The 23,014-nt window shown below is 47.1% G+C and overlaps 1 protein-coding gene across 1 annotated transcript; it reads right to left on the bottom strand.

The window, feature by feature from the left end:
* Positions 1-4,874: 4,874 nt before the first annotated feature.
* RCN1 (reticulocalbin 1) lies at positions 4,875-17,932 on the bottom strand. The gene is given in 6 exon segments (NM_001103221.1): positions 4,875-6,041; positions 6,914-7,113; positions 9,694-9,754; positions 11,421-11,599; positions 12,595-12,788; positions 17,615-17,932. Coding segments are annotated over 6 exon segments (996 nt in total). The 5' UTR covers positions 17,869-17,932; the 3' UTR covers positions 4,875-5,933.
* Positions 17,933-23,014: the final 5,082 nt, after the last annotated feature.

The following is a 23,014-nucleotide window of genomic DNA, read 5'->3' as shown; positions in this document are numbered from 1 at the left end:
CTTTGGTATAATAACGAAAATGGTTACCATTTCCTGCGCACTGGCCATACAAAATGCTTTATGGTCATTACCTTAATTCATCCTTATTTCTCTTCTATAAAGTAGGAGTTATTGTTGCCATTTTTCAGATGAGAACATTGAGGTTTTAAAAAGAACAACTGGAGTTGGGGAAGGTGTTCTAGTCCAACCTCTGTCTCAGTCCTGAGAGAGGGAAACGCACAAGCTTAATCTGTCTGGGCCTCAGTTTCTTCCTCTGAAAATATAACCTTTCCTGAATGTTTTTGATTGTACTAAGACTCTGACCTGCTTTTGAAATGAGTTTCAAATTGCCACGACACACAACTAGCTTTGGAATACCCTGACCATGATACAAACAACATTAAAAGCTATTCCTTTGTCATTTAATTCATTCAATTTCACCTAGTGATAGATTGATTTTTAGGTTTTAAAACACTTCGTACAAGAATTCTAAATCTCGGCAAGACCATTAAGCAGCAGCCTGGTTGGTAGGCATAGATTTATCTGACCTCTGGCATTTGACCTCCTCAGGAAGGTCAACGGGGAAAACTCCCTTTTTGTGAGTCTCACTTCTCTGCTCTTGAGTTCTTGCGTGTGCACTGCTCACCTTGTCTCTTGGCTGTGGACACCTGAGTTCAGGAGGAGGAGGAAGAAGATCCCAGCCAGAGGAGGAGCAGAGAGGGTCTGTAAATCCCAACGTGGTCAGTGCAGGTTGCTCGGGATTTAGGGAGGTGTTGATTAAAACTTCCTTCTTTCATTGGCAAAGGTATTCTGATCTGGCCAATCAATCATATAGTCACCTAACTTATGAACTGTGTTATTTTGGATATTAATTCCCCTTACAGTTCACTCACTTATAAAATGGAAAAAATCATAATATTACCACTGGTTACCCAGGAGTGCCAGTCACCAATGTTTTTAACACCCTGACCCCTCACCCAGAGCAATAGTAGGATTGCACTTCCTACTCCCCTGAAGTTAGATGTGGTCACCCATGACCTGTTTTGACCAATGAATGGGAGACATGTGCCCACATGACTTGTTTTGACCAATGAATGGAAGACATGGGTCACCTTCAGGAGTGACCATGTTTGCCTGTGCTCCACTCCTCAGTGGACATGGGTGGATATGGAGACGCCCTGCTGAATCCCACACCACAGCTGCCATGGACAATTGCTCAGAACCAAAGAGTTTGAGAAAGGAAAAATTGTCTGTTGCTGTAAACCACTGAGATGGTATGATTTTTACTGCAGCTTAACCCAGCATATCCTCTTTCTTACAAGTACCAACCTCAGAGGGCTGTTGTGAGGGTTCAACGGTTAGTGTATATAAGTCCTTGGCATGGTGCCTGGTACAGGTATTATTAGTATTTACGTAGGAGAAAAGACATACTGTGTGCTCCCACTACACAAATACCTCCAAGGTAGGAAAGTAACCAATCCTCACATTCATTTTCTTTCATGAGTCTCTGTGGGAAATTGGGCACTATTTTATAGGAGAAGAATCAGAGAGGTACTTAAAGCACACGGGATGATGGGATGCATTATACCTAGGGTGTGTTTCCCCAGTCCCGGACCCTGGAAATGACATATTTGAGAGTGCAGATGGATACTTGGAAATGGCTCCAAGTTCATGTAAATCTTATGAGTTTGAGTGCTGATGACACAGTCTTTCCACTGCTCAAAATTTTAATGCTTCAACATGAGCCAAAGTGTTAGATGTTATGGTACTCATTGGTTTTTTGGTGGGAAATGCTAGCATTATGAACTTGCTTTAAGAATACAGAGAGAATTTAAAAAAAAAATACAGAAAGAGCCAAATCTTAGTTGCATGTAGTTGGAGGAAGCTGACTTTTACTATAAAGGTGGCAAAATAAATCTAGGAAGAGTCTAAAATGCAGTCAGCCATTCACTACTCTGCAAGATGTTTTTGCTGAGCTACTAACAAGTGGCCATGTATCTATTGTTTGCTGGGCACTTCTGAGCAGTTATGACTCCTGCCTTTGCTAACAAGGAACAAGTACAGTAATCCAAGCGGGTGAAGAAAGTCTTCAGGTGTGCAGATTTTCTAACTACATCTTTGTTACACTCGAATTCATTCAAAAATCTACAGTAAGAGACAAGAGATACAAAATACATGTTCATGTTTTGCTTGGACAGATTTTGGCTCCTAGCAATTAATGCTTTCAGTCACATTAAGCATATAGATAATGCTTTGTGACATAACAGTATTTCCCATTACAGATCAATTTTGTAGCATTTGTTCATAATCAGACTTGAAATGTTACCTAGAAACAAAATATGTTTTCCTTGAAACAGTCAGACCCTATTAGAAATCTAAGGCTTTACAAATCACCATGTTAACAGCTATGTCCCCTAGCTAAGGTTTTCTTTCCTTAAATAGTGTTAAATTCAGCCCCAGAAGCACTAGTCTCTTTGAGGGTTCTCGTCTATGTGCACTGACTTGAAAGGGAAAAACTTAGTGTTCAAAATATATTTAACATCTGACTATGTATAACTTAATAAACCAGCTGGTATTCCCTTTTGGGGGAAAAATAATGTTAGCACCTTTTAAAAGTGTTAGGCTTATAATTAGGTTACACTATATTATTTTCTTATTTTTTTAAAGACAGGTTCTCATTTCTTAAAAAAAAGTGTCAGCCTATTTCTAGGTAAGTGAGTTATTCTCATTTCCTGACCACATAATCATATACTGCGAGTGAGCAAAGAAATAAAGGGGACATATGTAAGATTCAGAGATTTGGAGCAATAAAATTTAGTATTAAACAACAGAGATTTTGGAGCAAGGAACACTTGGATTTGCATTCTGGTCCTGCCATTTGATAACTCTGGAATCTTGGCAAATTCCTTTTCATTCAGCAACTTTTAGCTATTTAAAAAAATTTTTTTATAGAATTCTGCTGCCCGCACCCCCCAACCCCAGGAGTATTCTCTTTCATTAAAGCTAACAATCTCTCATTCATTCCGCAAATAACTACAGAGTATTTATCGTAGGCTAGGCTTTACTGCTCTACTCTTCTAGGTCCTGGGAACCAGCAGTTGGTTAAACAAATCAGGGTGTTGTCATAGAGCTTGTGTTGTAGCTCAGGGAAGGTGGACAGTTTACAAACAAGATGTCAGGCAGTTTAGTTGGTTGATAGGTGCCCCCTGCAAAAGGTATGTCTCCCTCCTAACTCCTGGAACCTGTGAATATGAGCTTACTTGGAAAAATGGCCTTTTGCAGATATAATTAAGGATCTAGAGATCAGATCACCCTGGATTATCTAGGTGGGCCCTAAAGCCAATTCCAAGTGTCCTTGTAAGAGACACACAAAAGAGAGACTCACTCAGAGAGAGGGAAGAAGGCCGTAAGACGGATGCAGGGTGGAGTGAAGCAGCCACAGCGAGCACACCTGGAACTACCAGAAGCAGGAAGAAGCAAGAAAGATTGTAGGATTCTCCCTTAGAACGTTCAGGAGCACAGTCCTGCTGAGGATGCCATGGTTTGATGACATCACTGGCTCAGCAGACACGAGTTTGAGCAAACTCCAGGTGACCGTGAAGGACAGGGAAGCCTGGTGTACCGAAGTCCATGGGCTGCGAAGAGTAAGACACGACTTAGCTACTGAACAACAGTCCTGCCAACGACTTGATTTCAGACTCCAGCCTGCATTGTGAGTTTCTGTTGTTGAAAGCCACACTTTTCTATGGTAATTTATATAGCAGTCCTAGGAAACAAACATAAATGGCAATATGTACATACCAAGCAGAAAATAAAACAGGGAAATGTGGACTCAAATGCTGTCATTGTTTAGTTGCTAAGTTGTATCCAATTCTTTGGCGACCCCATGGACTGTAGCCAGGGGGTCGGGGTTCCTCTGTCCATGGATTCTCCAGGCAAGAATACTGGAGTGGGTTGCCATTCCTTCCTCCAGGGGATCTTTCTGACCCAGGGATCGAACCTGCAGCTCCTACATTGGCAGGCAGATTCTTTACCATTGAGTCATCAGGGCAGCATGAGGGACTACTACAAATAATGGAGTTGGGAAGGTCCCCTTTGAGGAATCATGTGAGTTACCCCAGGATGTGTGAAGTGGGGGTTCCCAATGAGAAAGGATGGCAAGTGCAAAGGGCCCAACTTCGAAATGAATTTGGTGTGTTTGAGGACCAGAAAGTCAGTGAGGCTGCTGTGGGAGGTGAAACCTAGTGATGCTGATGAGGTGGGAAAGGACCAGATGCTATAGGGCCTGGTAGGCCTTGGGAGTCCCTTGGATACCAAGGAGATCAAACCAGTTAATTCTAAAGAAAACCAACCCTGAATATTCATTGGAAGGACTGATGCTGAAGCTGAGGCACCAGTACTTTGGCCACCTGATGCAAAGAGGCAACTCACTGGAAAAGACCCTGATACTAGGAAGGCAGGAGGGGACAAAAGAGGATGAGATGGTTGGATGGCATCACCAGTACAATGGACATGAACTTGGGCAAACTCTGGGAGATAGTGAAGGACAGGGAAGCTTGGCATGCTGCAGTTCATGGGGTGGTAAAAAGTCATCAGGCACGACTTGGCGACCGAACAGGCCTTTGCAAGAAGCCTAGATTTCCTTCCAGCTGAAACTTGTCTCTGAAAGGTCTTACAGTTAAGACGACCTGCAGTTTCTCTAATTATCATAGAGAAGTACATATTAAATAGGTAAATATGAGTATGTCCTGAACATTCTAGTAGTTGGATTTTTAAAATGTAGAACTTCTTTAACCTTACTCATGTCATCTCATCCCTCTGTTAAATTCTCTATCAGCAGAGAATAATGTCACAGATGGTATGTGTGAAGTCAAACACCACAGGACACAGTAGAAAATCCTCAGAGGGATCCTTTATTCATTCACTTTCTACTTACAAGGTGGAATTTCAACCTGTAAAAGTTCTTTCTTCCAGTTTAGCCAGTGACTTGGAACACTACTTTGTCAACTCCATAGTGTAAGGGGTCCCAGGGCAGGTTGGAAGGCTGTGGATTCACCGGACTGGGAGAGATGGGTTCCGGAGCTCCACTAGGCAGGTTTCCCTAGGACCCCACTCTCTATTCCTGTCCGAGGTCAGCAAGGCAATGGATTGGATTTCTAGTCACTTTTTCAAAGATCAGATCTACTTTATTTACATGTCAAGAAGAATTTCTCAAGTATAATAAAGTGTTTACCATTTTCCTATAGTTCTTCAAATGCCTGACATTCATCTTTTCTCTCTACATTTAAAATTCCTTTCTTTTTCATATTACCTTTCTTAATTGCTTCTTATTGTAAAAAAAAAAAAAAACAAAGACAAAAAAGATGGGTGGATCTGTTGTGCACATTAGCAGGTTCATACAGAAAAATGCACAGAGGTTTATATGCCATTTACAGTAACAGCTCAGAGTACAGTCAAGAAGGAAGAATTTGAAATAATCAGCCTTGCTCTGAAAGAAGCCTGTGTAGGAAGATACCACTGAAGCTTAATCAGAATTTTCCTTTACCAACTATTAACAGTGGCAAATGTAAAAAAATCTGCAGTTAAAATGCACAGCAGTCACTCCATTATACTGTCCTCTCCCCACCTACCCAACTTCTGAATAATAGGGCTTTTCAAATTTCATTCTTCTTTAGTTCAAATTTCATGGAAAAAAGCTAAAAAGTCATGTTTTAGTAAGGTATCCCCATAGAGCACTGCAATTTACCAAGATTTTAATGTGCTTGAAGAGAAATGTTACTCAAAGAATAGTGGTGAGTATTTTCCAGCAAATATTGAGTAAAAAACAATTTTAACCCCAATCTGAGGTGATAAATTTGCTTTCTGTGGAGACATAACTGCTGTAAGTGAGACAATTGTAGCAACCATCCAGGACAATAAAACAAAACAGTCTGTCATGTTATGGTGAGTTTGCATCAGAGCTCATCGTGGTTTTTGGTGAGGTCTTCCCCATAATTGGTAGCTTGGCTTCCAACAAACATGTTCCAGTTGTCTAAGATCTCCTCTTTAGTGAGCTTTTCATCCTAGAGGAGAGAAGAAAGCGCTTTGTCACAGAAACTCTGAGTAAATAGCTCAGCCTGACACTCATGTTATTTCATTGATCTGCAACGTTTAAAATATTACAATTCATAATTAAGAAACTGCTGGGTATCTCTTTCATCTACCATCACTGTTCTGCAAAACCCTAAATGGAACAGCCTCCTGCTATAAACACTGTGCTAAAATATATCGGAAAAGTCCTCAAGGAATTCAGAAGCCGGAGTCTGGTTATGTCTACATGCAGTGCTGGCATTCCCAAAACAGGCTCTGAAGAATTCCACTTCCCTTTTATGGCCTGACTGCAAAACCTGACTGTCTCCCGAGAATTCGGAGCAGTGATCAAAATGGGAAGAGGCAGGACCTCTTTCACATCTTATATATTTGCATATTGACCAGTGGATGTTGGCACTGGAGCCAGCACAGTAAGCTGGCCTGATGCCTGGGCCTTCATGTGATGGGATCCCTTCTGCCTCACATGCTGCAGATATCTGATGAGAGTCTGCTGAAGGCATGAATGGATGAAAAGCTGGTCCTAGGGTGATGCAGGGCATACCTCTTAAATCCTTGCCTGCCTACAGCCAACAAAGTGACCGGCACTGCGATCCTAGGAGATGTCAGTGAACCTAAGTGCAACCCACAACAGGCTCTCTAGGAATAGGAACATCTGGCCTAATGAGCTCACTGCGGGTTATCGCGATGTCGGCCAAGTTCACAGGTCTCAGATGTAGGGCAGGAATGAGAGAGATCAATAAGGGCACGGCCGCACAGGCCAAGACAAACATCTAAGAAGCAAACAGAAGCAATCTTATGTAAACTGTCTCCCTTCAAGCAACAGTTCCAGAACACTGCGAAATACCTTGTTTTTGTCTGACTCGTACACCAGGTGCCTGGCCTCGGCCTGCGCGTGGTCGTAGTCTTGGGGAAGGATCCAGTGACGAATCTCATCTTTGTCCAGCTTCCCATCCTTGTTCAGATCCCGGAATTCATTAAACTGCTCCCGTTCTGACAGTACCCAGTCTGGCTCAGGGCCACTCTCCTCGTGGGAAAACATATCAGCTAGAAGGGAAGGCTGTTCTTGGTTATGAAGACCAGTGGGAAGGTAAATCTAAGAAAACCTGACCTCCAGCAGTCAAGAGACCTAACCAGATACCTGGGGGGCAGTCTACTCTTGGGTAAAGAATACAATGATTTATCTTCTCTAAGAGCCACTGAGTGAAAGAGAAAGAACTGTGCTTGGAAGCCAGAAGGTGAATTCTGCCCTTTGACTTTGTCCAGTGCCTTGTCTAAAGTGGAGACAGTAATTTATTATTCAAAAGGTTGTTATCAAGGTCAAATGGGACATTTCTGTGAAAGCCCTCTACAACCCAGGAGCTATACAGGTGAAAACTAATAATAATGACCAATACCAGCACTTTCTATGGTCCAGATGCTGTATGGAATGCATACTTTTTTAAATTTGAGTTTTCATTATAATCCTATGAAGTAGGTGTTGTTATTCCCACTTTATAGATGAGAACACTGAGGCACAGCCTTAACCCAAGGAGGACCCATAGCTAGCATGAGAATGTAGTTGACTATACAGGAACACGAGCACTCTGCTTCCAACCCATAGTCTTAACCACTGTGTTTATTACTGTTGCTGTTTATATCATTTCCAGAGGGCTTTTACATATATTTTACTTCACCTTTAAAGCAATTTTATAAGACAGATCAATAACCTTGTTTTACAAAATGGCAGGGAAAAGGAAAAAGGCAAAGCTTATCCACTGTTTGCTAAGCCACTAGATTTTCTAGGAAAAGAAAGATACCTTGTGGGCAATTTCTCTTTGATGGAAACAGCTTGGAAATGTCAGGTGGCAGAGAGAGTAGATAGATAGTGAATGAAGGAAAAAGAGAGGCAAGACCCTGGCTGGGTTCAGCTACAAGTAGACTCACACCATCCTGGAAACATGGGTGCTGTGCCTTCCCGTTTTACAGATGAGGAGACTGAGGCTTATAGGCTTATACGGAGTGATTACATGACTCCCACAGGGTCACAGAGTTAGTAAGTGGAGAAGCCAGGACTCTTAATTCCCGCGTTCTCCCCACTGTATCATGTCACCGCTTGTCCCTGCCTGTAGAGAAGGCTCCTCCCTAAAGGAAGTAGCTTGCTGGACCAGATACCTGGTCTCTGACAGCAAGTCGCTCAGAATTCAGTTTTCAAGAACAATGCCCCCATCAGCCTCTCTGCCAGTGTCCGGTGCAAAAAAAATGTTTCTTTTAGGCAAAGTCACTCAAGGGTTTTGCCCCCGCCATGTACCTTTTCAATGTGGATCAGGAAGAGAGTGAGGCAGAGCACACACTTGAAATCAGAAGAGCTACACCGTCTTAATCACCCTGCCTCCCCTTCAAGTCTAATTCCCTCACCACTGGGTGTGCGGGGCTCTGAAACTGCCCTCACACGCGTGTGCACCAGGCGTGAGACAGGCTGCAGTGTGCACACTGACGACGGGGCTGTCAGCACTGATTGTGCTACAGAGGGAATGCCACCGAGATGGCTTCAGTTACTGAGGCGAGAGCTGCCGTCACCACAGACACAGGAGAACAGCGTCTGCTGCTTCAGACCAAATACAATTCCGAATGGCTGGCAGAAACTCTGCTCTCCTTTACAGCAGGTACTTGTTCCTGTGTTTGGGAGGCAGAGTTAAACAAGCACGAACCGGAGACTGATGGCACCATGGGCTCTGCTTTTATTCAAGGTAACTGACTGTGTCTATTAAATATCTGCACAAAAGTTATATCCATCCCACCCCTCAAACGATTTTCCAGCTTTTACTTTACTGACACTTGGGAAGAGAAGAGCTATCCTGGGAAGGTGGCCTGCAGCTGGGGCCATGTGCCAAACCTCCCAAGCAGCAACCGCTGAGGATCAAATGGAAATATCCGCGCTGCCTCCTTCAGTCCCTCAGGCTGGAAGGGCTCTAACCAGGAGCAGTGGTTTCTGACCTGGGGGCTTAACTGGAGCCTCCTTTGACCAGGGCTCAGTTACCTGCAAACGCACTTCTGGATGTTGCTCAAGTGCAGCCCTTCAGAACAAAAAGCTGGGAACAGTACTCCCAATGAAAGACCAAAACCCAGAGGCATAAAACAGCCGCATGTGGCGAGACTATGCATTCTGTAAAAGGGTTTACCTAAGGAGGAACGCCTTTCTGCAGACAGCTTGGGCCTGTAAACAGTTCTGCTGACCACAGCTCTGTCTATTCCGTTTCTAGGCCCCGCTGATGAACAGTCTGCTGTAGAGTCCGTCCTGCAGCTCTAGGTCCCCTCTAGCCCCCCTCCCCAGCTCTGGGTCTCGCAAAGGGAGAAACTCTACAGTGTGATGAAGAGCACCTCTCAGAGCCGTGGGGTCAATGGCTGGCCTGGGCTCTTCTCCACCAGGAATGCCTCCCTGAGGCGTTGTATTGCCTGCAAGGCAGTGCACTGACCCTGCACCCCTAGGACTGCTGTGACAAGTCCCTCTCACTGGGAAGTCACAGGAGTGACACCAACAGACTTGCAGCTGCTGCTAAAGGAGACGTCTGAGGAAAAGTAGCCAGACGTGGGTGGAGGACTGGTGCCCAGTTGGGACAGAGGAGCAAGACTCCAGGCAGCACTCACCAATATACTCATCCTGATCCACAAAGCCGTCCCCATTCTTGTCGATGTCCTCCAGAGTTTCCTAGGAAGCAAAGGGGGAAAAGATGCAAGATAGCTCTGTGCGCTCAGTAAATCTAACTATTGTCCTCCTCTGTCTGGCTTTTATGGCTTGAGGACTTCTGGCTCGTCTCCTGACCTCCCTGGGCATTAGTTTGTGATCTGTAAAAGAGAGGCAATGCCTTCTGTCCCTCCTCCCCCAGCCTACGATTTTAAAAGCAGAACACTCTCTGCAAATGAAAATGTACCTATAAGCCCAGATGTTCTCTTATTATGAAGCTCTGCCAAGCTAACCACCTCCACTCTCCTGCCTAATCGTCTCTGTGTACTGTGAGGAATCCAGGTTGAAACCCACTGGACTAAAATGATCACCAAGATAGATTCCACTGCTAACTGGACTATGAACACCAAGGTGACGTCAGGAAAATATGAACTGTGAACAACTGGAAAATCAAAGTATATCTGACTTGAATACATTTGGTGGCCCATAAGTAACAGCGTATAGAAAATCCCAAACGAACGTTTTGGCCACCCAATATTATGTTGTGTATTCAGTACATCTGGCCTCTAAACTAGGGTTTTTGTTTTTGTTTTGCTAGGGTAAGTAATTAAATGAGTCTACTGTCCATTGTCAGAGAAACAAAGGCATCCTGAAGAAAACAGCCAACCTGAGAATTGAGTCAATCCAGAAGCACATAATCCACTTCCCCATCTTCACTGTCTTCTGGCAAATTAGCCATCACTAAGTGGATGTTGGGTGTTAAAGGAATGATTCTTAGAGCCATTGCCCAGTCCTCAGGGTCACTGTGGTCTAAGGATGAAGCATCCATAAGCGAACCCATCCAAGACTGGAAAATGGAAATAGTCCAGGGCTGGTTGTTTCCCAGCAGCAAAACAATTGGAACTGCCTCAGGATGCCTGCCCTGGAAACAGGGGATCGGCGTTTGCTTTAATGTCAAGGAAAGTGAAGACACCTGGGACCCGACAAGACACTATGGAAAGCAAATCCACTCCAAGGGGAGCACCCTTTCTAGACATGGTCTGACTTTACGTTTCCATGTGATTTAACAGTCCAGTGCATTCCATTTCTGAGTCTTATTCTAGTTCCCTCAAAGCTGGCAAATGAGGCTCGTTAGTTGCTCACTAAACCCATCTGCTCTTTCTGGGCACACATCTAAACTGCCAGCGTAGGAGCCCATGTCAAATGTAGGAGCTCATGGAACATAAAAGGAAGGGAGGTGTCATTTCCTGGCCAGTACAGTAAAGGCATACCGTGCCTTCTCCTCAGTCCTTCTCTTCTTCTGTCTATCAGATGAATACAGGGGATTGGCCAGGATGACCCCAAAGCCACAGGACGGTGGAGGACAAGATGGAAAAGGCCTGGGGGCCTGCCAGCACTTGAGAACCGCCCAGAAGATCCACTGATGGGGACCATCTGCCCTGGACTCGGTATAAGCAAGAACTAATTTTCGGTTATTGTGTTGAATAGCTGGGATTGGGGGCTACTTGCTACAGCAGCTCCCTCCCCTGACTCATCTCCCGAGTACATAGGCATTCCAGTGTATTCCACTAGAGAGTCCTTGTCCAGTTCCCCTTGGGCTGAAGAACGTTCTCACTTTGCAAGAAAGGATAAGGTTTTGGTGCTGCTTTGATTCGGTCTTTTCCCAGTCCGGGCTCTTTGGATATCTTACCAAAACCACAATTTCCTTCATATGCTCAAACTCCTCAGGATGCAGAAAGGCGGTGAACTCCTCCCGGGTGGCTGTCTGGTCACTATCGAGGTCTGCAGCCTTGAACCTTCTCTCATCCCGTGGCAGCATCTTTTTAAAGGTGTGATGATCTGAGGTATCCTGAAACTCTGTGGGGTTTCCTACAGGATGTGCACAGAAACATGAACACTGAGCTACCAAGGAAAGTGTTTCTCTCCAGATCACGCCCCGTGGTATTTAATATGAAGGGCAGAAGGTCCTGATGTGTCGGGTTTCTGAAACATTTGATTTCAGAATGCCTCCAGTGTCTGTCCCTCCAGGCCACCCTACAGCCAGGCCCTAAAGGCTTGTTAGGGGCATTACAGCAAGTGGTGGAAAACATAGGCTAGAGACCATATTAATATCCTACTTCACTTTGTGGTACCCTACTTTCATCATATTCTTTGACACAGAACATACAAAGGCTCCCTCGTACCTAGGACATCTGTTCTAAGTTCCTGCGAATCTTTCAAGACCTCTCTTAATCTAGCTGGGAGTGTGTGTCTTTGGTTCTCCTCAGGCCTGTCCTGTTACATATGGCCTCTACAAGGCAGCCATCTAGCATGTCTGCACCCCATGCTGGGCACACACCACTCCATCATTCCTCCCAAACAAGCATGTCTTATGTCCAAACCTTGCCCACTGCTGAAGGCATCGTTGCACCTTTGTCCCTCCAGCTGACCCACCTTTCCCACTCGTCTCCATCTCTCCAGATACAAATCCATTCTTTAAGGCCCAGTTCCCAAACCACCCTCCACCAGGAAGCCTTCCAAGACTGTTCTAGTTTACCCAGTCCTTGCTATCTGAAATTCAGCACACATGCTTCCTCTCTGCTTTGTTCTCTGGGTATGCCTCTGAGATCGTAAGCTCAGGTTGGAGAGCAGCTTATTTTTTAGTAGACCTTCACCCCCTTCCACCTACAAGTTCACTCAAAGTAAGCAGCCCAGTGTGTTGTTAGTAAGCAAAATAGGACGTTACACTGTTCTACTTAAGCAGGTTCTACTTAGCAGACTGTGACATCTTCCTGAAGTGGGTAGATATGATGAGAGAGTAATTTCCCACAAGAAGCTTGTTACTCGGGCCCCAGCTGTGTAATCGCTCCTGCAGCACCTCTTACCTAGGTAGTAACCATAGGTGGCTTGCTTGTATTCTTCCCAGGAAATTTTATCGTCTTTGTCCCGATCATAATCCTTCCAGACTTTGGCGACGTTATCATAGATGTACCTTTTCTGCACCCGTTTGATCCAGGTTTTCAGCTCCTCGGTGGTGACAAAGCCGTCTCCATCACTGTCAATTCGATCAACAATTTTCCTGTAGTTTAAAAAAAAAAAAAAAAATCCACGAGGCTATTATCAAGGCTTGTGTGATCCTGATCCAGAAAGAGATCAAACACCTGCAGAATCTAAAATGCTTAAGTGCTAAAATAAAATCAATGACCCAGTGATGCTTGAGAGGATCTTAAAGTTTAAGTTTTCCAAGAATGATATGTCTGTCTCCACCCACCCAGTGCCAACAGCAGACGCTAGTGGATCAGGCTGTTCTGTCCTCATAAACTTGATGTGACCTCAGAATCCTTCGCAACACAGTGCTCTGCAAATAGACACTACCAATTGAGTGAGCTCATTTGTAAGATGAAACCTAGCAGTTTTCCCTGATGTAGTTTAACTCCCTTATTTTTAAAGTAATGAGGGAATAATTGGTACCACTGGAGTCAGAATCCATGTCCTCTGGCTCTAAACCCAATTCAAAAGATGGAAGAGTCTAGCTTTCTAACTAACCCAACAAAAAATAAGTGAGATTTTTATTTTGCTTTATCTCATCACTTTGGATTCAAAGACTTGAAACTTAAAGCAGGAGGAGACCAGATCACTGACAGAGCAAAAAATGTCAGGGATGAAAGGGCCTTGACATCGTGGAAACTAAACAAGAAACCTGAGCAGCTGCAGGAACCTCAACCTCCTGCTCTTAGGGTGAAGGCCACTATGTCCACTGGCATATCCTGCTCCACAGCTGGCCCGGGTTCCAGCAACTCCCCACTGGGCTTCACTGCTGCTGCTGCTGCTGCTAAGTCGCTTCAGTCGTATCCGACTCTGTGCGACCCCAGAGACGGCAGCCCACCAAGCTCCCTCGTCCCTGGGATTCTCCAGGCAAGAACACTGGAGTGGGTTGCCATTTCCTTCTCCAATGCATGAAAGTGAAGTCGCTCAGTCATGTCCGACTCCTAGCGACTCCATGGACTGCAGCGTACCAGGCTACTCCGTCCATGGGATTTGCCAGGCAAGAGTACTGGAGTGGGGTGCCATTGCCTTCTCCTAGGGCACCGCATACCCCTGTGCAGAGCAAATGTCAAGCTGGGAACCTCAACAGTGTCCATCTCTTAGGCCAGAGGGCCCATGCTGGGGATGCCAGCCCTGAGAGGAACTTTAAAGACTCCTGAAAGCTACTTCCAGTGTTTAAGAAAGTTTTACCATAGTAGTTCATTTACCTGAAAAGAGGTCATACAGGCTAATTAGGGATTTGTTTTCTTTGCTTTGGGGTGGAATTTTATCAACTCCAACTTTCTTACCGTGAACACAAGTTCAAATTGGCAGTTACTCTTTGATCAGAAATGGAAATGAGCTCATTAGTACTTAAGTCTCCATCCCCTACCTGAACCTGGGTAGCCCAAGTTCCTCCTTCTCAGGAACTTGGCCCTTCCTTGCAATTTTGACAGGTCTCAAGACTGGAAGACTAAAGCTCAAGTATCTTGCTTCCAGGAAATGACAGCCAAACACAGCAGAATTCTTTCAATACCGTCAAGTGTTTAGCCTACCTACTATGTGCCAGGCACTGCTCCAGTCCTGGCAGTGGTGACATGCCCATCAGTTATCCAAAGCCAACTGAGAAGCAGAATCTCAAACCAGCAAAGACCAAATGACGTCAGACAGTATACAACCTGCTTTTTGGATAGGACAGCATCCAACGTATGCCAAAGAAATATCCAGAACATAGCTCAGCCTGACACATAGTAGGACCTCAATAAATATTTGCTGGAAGCATAAATCATCCTAACTTCTCTCTTTAAAAATCTCAAACATGAGCTATAGGAAAAGGTAGCTATGATGTAGATAAACCAAATGCTACAATCAGAACACCAGGATCCTAGTCCTGAGTGATCTCGGGTGTATAACTTGAGTCTCTGTTTCTCCATCTGTAAACTGGACACCTACTTTACAAGGAATGTTGGGAGGGTTAGAGGAGACAGTGTGCACCTTTCCTCACTAAGGACGATAATCCCCAACACAGGTAGATGGAGAACTCAAACAGGTAACAGAAGTAAGCAAAGCAGGACGTCCCACGTGGTCCAGTGACTAAGACTCTGATGAGCTTCCAAAGTAGGGACCCTCAGTTTGATCCCTGATCCGGGAACTAAGATCCCGCAGGCCACAACGAAGACCCAGTGCAGCCAAATAAATAAAATTAAAATGTAAAAAAAGAAGCCAGCGAAGCATCGGGGGACTGCCCACCAGCTGCCAAAGAAGGCTGCTCAGCTCTGCTCCAGGCAATGACCTCCACAAGGAATAACAGGCCATGGGTGTCAACAGAAACCAAAAATCGGGGTCTGTATGTGAAGTCACTCCGATGCTAAATGTTGGCAAGTAATTTTTATTTTTTTCTAAGACTGTGCACCACGTTTGCAACTTCCCGAAGCCTATGGGTCCCTACTTTTTTGTCTTTGGGGGCCTTAGATCTGCCACGTTTTCAGAATCTATGCGCAAGACGGTGGTGACGAAGCTGCCTGGACCCAGCCAAGCTCCCCGCTCTGCAGCCCAGACTTGGAGCTGTGGACAGAAAGATGGCTTCTCACACTCAGCCCATCCCATACGGCGCCCACCTTTCATTTCCAACCTTCCAACCTGCACTCCCCCCGCCCACCTCTAGCCCAGATTTACTTTGTAGGTGAGCAGTGTGTCTACTGTCCCTGCAGTGGCTCAGGCCAGAGACCAGAGGCCACTCTAGATTGCTCCCTCCTCTCCCCGCCCCCGCCACGCTGAGCCAAGAGCAAGCACTGCCAGTTCCAGCCCCAACGTGGCTCAGGGTTCAGCCTCTCCCACCGTGCCTGATTCAGGCACTCACGGCCACCCCATGCCCCAGGCCCCCCCTCTGTGCCTCGGTTATGTTCTCTGCCCTGCTGCCAGTCCAGCTTTCCTAATGCATTTTGGGATAATAACGTTTCTACCATGTACAGGATAATGTCTAATCTCCACCTCACAAAAGTCCCTCTGTCCTGCCTTGGCCTCCTCGCCACTCCCACCTCCCACTTCCCTGTCCCTTTACTGTCCCAATACCCAGAATCCAAAGGAACAGATTTAAAACTGTCTATAAGCAGGCTGTTCTTTCTTCAGGAATGCCTTTCCCTGTTCATAAGCTTGGTGACCTCTGAGTCATGCCACAAGCCCTGGTCAGATGACATCCCAACCCCCCCCAAACCCCTGTCTCCAGCCTGAAGCTTTCGGGGGCTCCTCCTAGATGTGGTCACTAGGGCTTTTACATGCCACCATCACAGCAATTATGCGTAGCATCTGCTCCAACCTCTCTTCTCTGCATATGATTATAAGTACTTTATGGCCTAGAGCATAAGGTTTTATTTTTGTAGTTGTCAGGTATCTAACACCCTGCTGAGCACATAGCAGTCTTTCAAAAAATTTTTTTTTCATTAGTAAATGAATGCAGCAAAAGTCTTCATCCAAGGGTCAAATACATCACCACTAGGCTTACTTGTCCTGCTCTAACCACTAAGCTTACTTGTCCTGATGAAGGCATATACTGGAAGCTTTAGGATGGAAAACTAGAATTCCCTTCTCCAGTTCCTCAAACCTCTCCTCCTCCTCACTGGTGACAAACGGCTTCCACCCAGGGCCCCTGAATAAATCAGCCTCCAAGTGCCTCAAAGCAATACAATGGACTGAACTCATCAATGGCCCCCATTGTTAAGACTCAAACTAGAAGAGAAAGTACTTCTCTGCAGAATAAAACGTGATTGTTAGGAGGTGACTTTGAAGTTCAAAGATCCTTTCTATCAGCGCAGGCAGATGGTGCACCTACACAATAGGTGTAATTTAGCCTCACAGTCTGTCCAATCACACTGGCCTCTGGTGGCCCCATCCGCACAGGGACGGCTGTGTTCTTTTTCCCTGTAGCAGAGCAGAAAGACCTCCACCCCTGGGAAGCAGATTCCTGGAGGCCTGGTGCCCAGTAGGCAGGGCTCTTGGGACCCTCCCCAGCCAGGTCTCCATCAGGGCTCAGGCTGGCTGTAGACTCCTCTGTGGAAGGGTTTCCAGAGAACCTCTGACAGCGCTCAAGTGTCCCTCCAGGGCCTGTGCAGAGGGTGCACTGAGATGTACCCACGTTTTGTTTCCGAGGCTTGGTTCCTGACTCAGCTGCGTTCAAGGGTGAAATTCACAACCTGCCATCACACCACCCTCCAGCCTTTTGCCCTCGGCTGCCAACAGAAGATGCTGGAGACAGAAACGAAGGGACCAGTTTCCATTCCCACCCCTCCATCCCTATCTCCTAATGCCCCTCCCTTCTTAATAGCAGGATTCTCATACTCCCTACTTCAGATATGGGGGCGACTGAGCAGAAGACAAGAACACCTCAGTCCCAGCCCTGGGACACGGTCCAGGAATCAAGCCTCCGCCTGCCCCTTCCTCTTTTATCCATTAACGATCATCCTTGAGACCTTAGCAGTGTCTCCTGCCTCCCCTCTTGGAATGGGAGAAGACAGAAACCAGGAGGGTGGGGAAGAACTCCTATCACTAAAAGGCCACCGTGGACAAATTCTTCTTTTGTACGCTCCCTCCCCTCTCTTCTGATGCAACCCGGGGGAGGGGGCGGGCCCTGGCCGTCCTGGCTCCGGAGACCGCTGCCACGTTCTCGCCTCCCCGCGGCAAGCCATCCCGGCCCTGGGCGGCGATCTCCATGCAAGGTCCCGGCGCCCGCGGGCAAACTTTGCTTCAGCCCCGCCGCCCGGCCCGCCCGGCCCACGCCCTCGGGTCCCGGCGCCGATTTCGCTTTCGCTTTGCGGCCGGTGCCCAGGGCGGCTCCGGCCCGAGGGGCCCCGCCGGCACCTGCGGCGTCCCCGAGCGCGGCCTCACCCCAGCCTCTCCTTGCTCTCCTCCGAGGTGAGCTGGTCGAAGGTCTTGGAGTCCTCCTTGCCCAGGAAGGCCTCGTGGTCGTACTGGAAGCTCTGGTTGTCCTCGGCCGGCCGCTCGCCCAGGTCCGAGTCGGGCCGCACCACGCGCTCCTTGCGCACGGTGGGCTTGGCCCACAGCGCCGGAGGCGCCAGCAGCAGCGCCAGCAGCAGCCCCAGGGCCAGCCCCAGGTGGCGACCGCGGCCGCCGCGCGCCATCGTCCGGAGGAGAGCGCGGCCCGCGGGAAGGCTCCGAGCGAGCGACGAGCGGCGGCTCGGGAATGGGGGCTTAGAGCGCGCGCGGCGGCGGCGGGGCTGGGGCCAGGGCCGGCGCCGGGAGGGAGGGGACGGGCCGGCCCCTCGGCCAGCGCCCGCCCCGTGCCAGAGCTGAGGGGCGCGCCCCGGGCGGCGGGCAGGAGAGCGCCGGACAGCCCCGCTCACGAGCCCATTGGCCGCCGGGCTGCGGGGGGAGGCCGGAGCCGCGGAGCCACGTCGCCCGCCCGGGTGGTGGGCGCGGGGCTCGGGTTTCGCCTGGGCCCCTCCCCGCGATCTCGTAGCGAGGGGCGGGCCCAGGCGGACTGGGCCGGAGACTGGAGGGCTCCTTAGAAGACCGGGAAGTTCTTTGTCGAGCAACAGATGTTCGGGGTAAAACTCCCTCTCTCTTTTTCCAGTTCCGGAGAACTGAGAGGAGGGAGGCGCTGCCCCCCGCACCCGCCCCAACTTCCGACTCAGCTCTAGACCCCGCCTCAAGATGTGCTCTTAAAACAAACTCAACCCCACTTAACCAAACTTGGGGTTCCCTGGCGGCTCAGACGGTAAAGAATCCGCCTGCAATGCGGGAGACCTGGGTTCGATCCCTGGGTTGGGAAGATCCCCTGGAGAAGGAATGGCAACCCACTCCAGTATTCTGGCCTGGAGAATTCCATGGACTGTATAGTCCATGGGGTCGCAAAGAGTCGGACAGGACTGAGCGACTTTCACTCTCTTAACCAAACCTGGGAGTCTGGTTACAAATTCAAGAGACTGGAAGGAGACCCGGGTGGGCGAGGTCTTCTGGAAACCAGGGTCGCAAACCTGGTGCTGGAGGAGGGCCAGATGACTTCAACATGAGGCGGGACCATCTACCTTGAGCAGCCCTGTGCACTCCCGCTGCCAGCAGAAGTGCAGGCCCCAAGCAGATCTCAAAAGAATCAGGATCTTGGATGTCCGCTTTCATTTCTAAAGGATGGCAACTCACTTTACAAAAATACCGCTTGTCTTGAACAAATCTTATCTGTATCTTTTCATCACTATGTGTAGTGATGAAAACGTTCTGTATCTGGGCTGCCCAATAGGGAGTGGCTAGTGATGACTCAGTAAAGAATCCGCCTGCAATGCGGGAGGCCTGGATTCGATCCCTGGGTTGGGAAGTTCCCCTAGAGAGGTGTTGTTACCTGGAGAATCCCATGGACAGAGGAGCCTGGCAGGCTACAGTCCATGGGGTCGCAAAAAGGTGGACACGACTGAGTGACTTTCAGTTACTTCCTTTAGTGAGCACACCAGACAGGTAGCTAGTAACTGAGGCATTGATAGTTGAACTTAAATTGAAATTTAAATAGCCACACGTGGCTAGTGGCTATCATACAGGACAGTTCAGGTGAACCACTAATTCTTCGTGTGTCACAGCCTTTTGAAACTCATTGGAAACTGTGGACCTTCTTATAGAAAAATGTACCCAGAGCTGCTGGCTTGAATGTTTGATTGAAGTGACAGAGGATGCATGGCTCTTTGGAAGCCCCACTCGTGTGCCTCAGGTTAAGAATCCCTAGGAAACTAAACTTACTTGTGGTTGAAGAGGACCCCTACCCCCCATTCCCACCGCCCCCTGCCCGGGACAGCTGTGCTCCCAGAGCTTTTCCACCATCTTGCTCTGTCTCCCATCCCTGATTCTCTAGAATCCACTGGGCTGTATTTTTTGCTCTTACAATAAGGATGTCAGGACATTATCAACAGCAGTATAGATCCAAGTACCCATCTTTTGAAGGCTTCTTTCAATCGGTTAGTGAATAATGATCCATGACCTAAGCACTGGACTGGCTGCTGAGGATACAAAAGGGAACATGACAGTCATGGTTTCTGTAGAGCTGTAGTGTATGTGAACAAATATTCACTCACTTACTCATTCATTCAATATACTGAGCAGTCAGGGCTAGGCTGGGTACTGATTTACTGAGTAGCCACAGATTGCAAATCAGCATGACAAGTTAGGAAGGACTCAGTATCATGGACTATGGTGGAGGGGATGGATTAGGGAAGGCCTTCTGGAAGAAGGGACATTTAAACAGAGACAAAAGGTGAGGGGGATAAGCCCGACAGCAGGGGTCTGAATATATGAGAGGATAAGGTCTTGTGTGAATTGACAGCAGCAGAACTTGAGGAGATGTCCCTGTGATCCTGTACCTCCCATCAGCTGGAAGAGAGACCTGGCAGAGGGACATATTCTTTGGTGCCTCACCCCACCAGCACTGCCTTTGCATTAGACAGAAAGTGCTGTGCTTGAGTAGTGAGTCGCCCACTGCCTGTCCAGAGGTTAGGATTTCAAACAATAGAGAAGCATTACTTTGGGTTTGTAAGAGCTCCCAAAAAAAAGGCATGGCCCCTGAGGCAGGTAACTTAGTACCTTCTGTGTTCTTGTGACAGGCAAGATGAGATTTGTTGAGTGGGGAGAGGGGGGAGGGGGTGGAGGTGGGCCAAGAGGCAGAGTGGAAAGAAGCACAGAAAAAGGTCAGAGCTAGAGAAAGAGAAGGATAGTTCAGTTGAGTTCAGTCACTCAGTCATGTCCGACTCTTTGCAACCCGGTGGACTGCAGCACGCCAGGCCTCCTTGTCCATCACCAACTCCCAGAGAGTTGGTGATGCCATCCAACCATCTCATCCTCTGTCATCCCCTTCTCCTCCCACCTCAGTCTTTCCCAGCATCAGGGTCTTTTCAAATGAGTCAGTTCTTCGCATCAGGTGTCCAAAGTATTGGAGTTTCAGTTTCAACATCAGTCCTTCCGATGAATATTCAGGACTGATCTCCTTTAGAATGGACTGGTTGGATCTCCTTGCTGTCCAGGGGACTCTCAAGAGTCTTCTCCAACACCACAGTAAGGACGGAGGAAATGAGAAAGTGGGTGGAGACTAGAGACAGTCTTTACTTTTTGCAACATTGCCAGCGGCAGGCCCTGACCCCAGGGATTGAGAATTGCACATCCTTTGCCCCAATTCTAGTTGGTTTCCTGCCAGACACTAGTAGTTTTCAACAGTTAGATTGTTCCAGAGGTAGTCTTGGCTCCCGTGGGAATTACAAGAGAATTCCAGCACTGCTGTGCAGGGGGAAGTTTACATCATTTCCCCTGAGCTTGCCTACATTCTCTGTTTGGTATCCACTTATTATTTATTTATTTAGCTGCGTAGGGTCTTATTTGCATCATGGGGGGTTTTTTGCTCCAGTGCACAGACTCTCTAGTTGTGGCATATTGGTTCAGTAGTTGGGGCACACAGGCTTAGTTACTTCACGGCTTGTGGGATCTTAGTTCCCCAACCAGGGATTGAACCCACGGTCGCCTGCATTGCAAGACAGATTCTTAACTACTGGACCACCAGGGAAGTCCCCTACATTCTCTTCTTTTATATTTTCATCCCTCTACTATCCTATGAGAGTTAAGTCCTCTCAACCAGAGGGTCAGGAGTAAGTGATGATATTAAACAGTCAAGGTGTTTCACTGTGTAATTGCTTTCTTTCATCTTAAAAATTGCCTTCTATTTCTTCCTATGTGCATGTATAGCTAAGTATGCTGTCATTTTTAATCTTTATTCCTGATGAGGCAAAGGAAGCAGAAGCAAGGGGAGTGACATTTAACAGCAGGTTGTACCAGTGGAAAGGAAAAGCAAATGTCAAAAAGGTGAGCTAGTATGCTAATCTGCTATTTCTGGCTGCAAATAATGTCATCAAAACAAAATCCAGCCAGAAGTTACTAAAACAATAGGAAAACCTTGTCATCTATGGAACAAAAAGTCTCGTGTTAGATCAGTTTCGGAGTGTTTCATTCAAGTGGTTTGATGACGTCAGTAAGGAACCAGGTTTTCTGTTTTGTTTTTTTCTCTGAGAGGCATGGGGGAAAAAGTGTTTCCTCTCTATATTGGGAAGAAGATTTTTCCAGCAGACATCCCTTCACATCTCATTGGCCAGAAGTGTGTCACAGGCCTATGCCAGATCCAGTGACAGGCAAGGGGACTGGAATTTCCAGGGCTGATTTAGGCAAATCACAATTCACTTCCTGGGGATGGAAGATATGTAGCTTCCTGTGAACCACGTGGTTAGAGTTCTGTTGGCAGGGAAGAGCAAGTTGATGGCTGTGTCTACTAGGAGCAATCATGATTAACTGCTTTCAGGTTTAAAAGCACCTTGAGCATTCTACCTTTTTCTACTTCTCCACTCAAAATTGCACACATTCTTCAAGGCTCAAGTCAAATGTCACCTTTCCCTTGAGATTTCCCCTTATACCTCCAGTCAGAACTTATTACTTCTTCCTAAATATGCCCAGAACCTTTGTCTCTCACACATAACCCTTTTTACAGTCTGCATTGGGTTAAGAAATTTGCCTTCTTTGTCTTCCCTAATTCTGAATTCCTTGAGAGGAAGGACCACATATGATTCATGTTTATGTGCTAAGTCCAGGGACCTGCACAGTGATTGCCTTTCGCCACAAGTTGATCCCCATAAGACAGATTCTCCTTGAGTCTGGGGACCATTATTGTTGGTTCATTGTATACCCAGCACCTAGGGCAGTGCCTGGTGCGTGTAGGTGCCCACAAGGTATTCTGAATAAATAGTAGAATAATAATAACTACCAATCTCTACTTCTGGTCAAGGTGGATGAGAAAAGGCGCTGGATTTACACTTCCACTTCAAACAGATAAAAAAACAGACAAAGTATATGAAACAACAGTTTCAAAGGCACTGGTCACCAGCAATGAAGGACACTAGAAATAAGTAAGGTGACTCCTACCATGGTCCCAGTTTGCTTTTCTTCACATATTTTCCAGGGTACAATTCAGAGAGGAGAAACTAAGATGAAGCCTGGCAGATGCCCCGAGTTGAAAAGAGAAAGATGAGTGTCCAGGGACCAAATCAGCCACATTTCTTAGGAGACAGAACCAGACAGCAGACAGCTGCACAGAGAGAGACCCCAAAGATCAGCAGAGGGTCCCCTTGAGTATTCAGTAGAGTACTGATCAGTGCATCCATGAGCCTAAGGAGTGAACCATCTGAAAAGGTGAGAAGGAATAGTGAGAGTCAGGAATGATGCCTGTTCTCAGCAGCTGGACTGGAAAGACAGCTC

Source organism: Bos taurus, chromosome 15, assembly GCF_002263795.3.
Source record: "Bos taurus isolate L1 Dominette 01449 registration number 42190680 breed Hereford chromosome 15, ARS-UCD2.0, whole genome shotgun sequence".
NCBI classification, from domain to species: Eukaryota; Metazoa; Chordata; class Mammalia; order Artiodactyla; family Bovidae; genus Bos; species Bos taurus.
The sequence above is the reverse complement of the archived record's forward strand: the minus strand, read 5'-3'. Positions and strand labels throughout refer to the sequence as shown.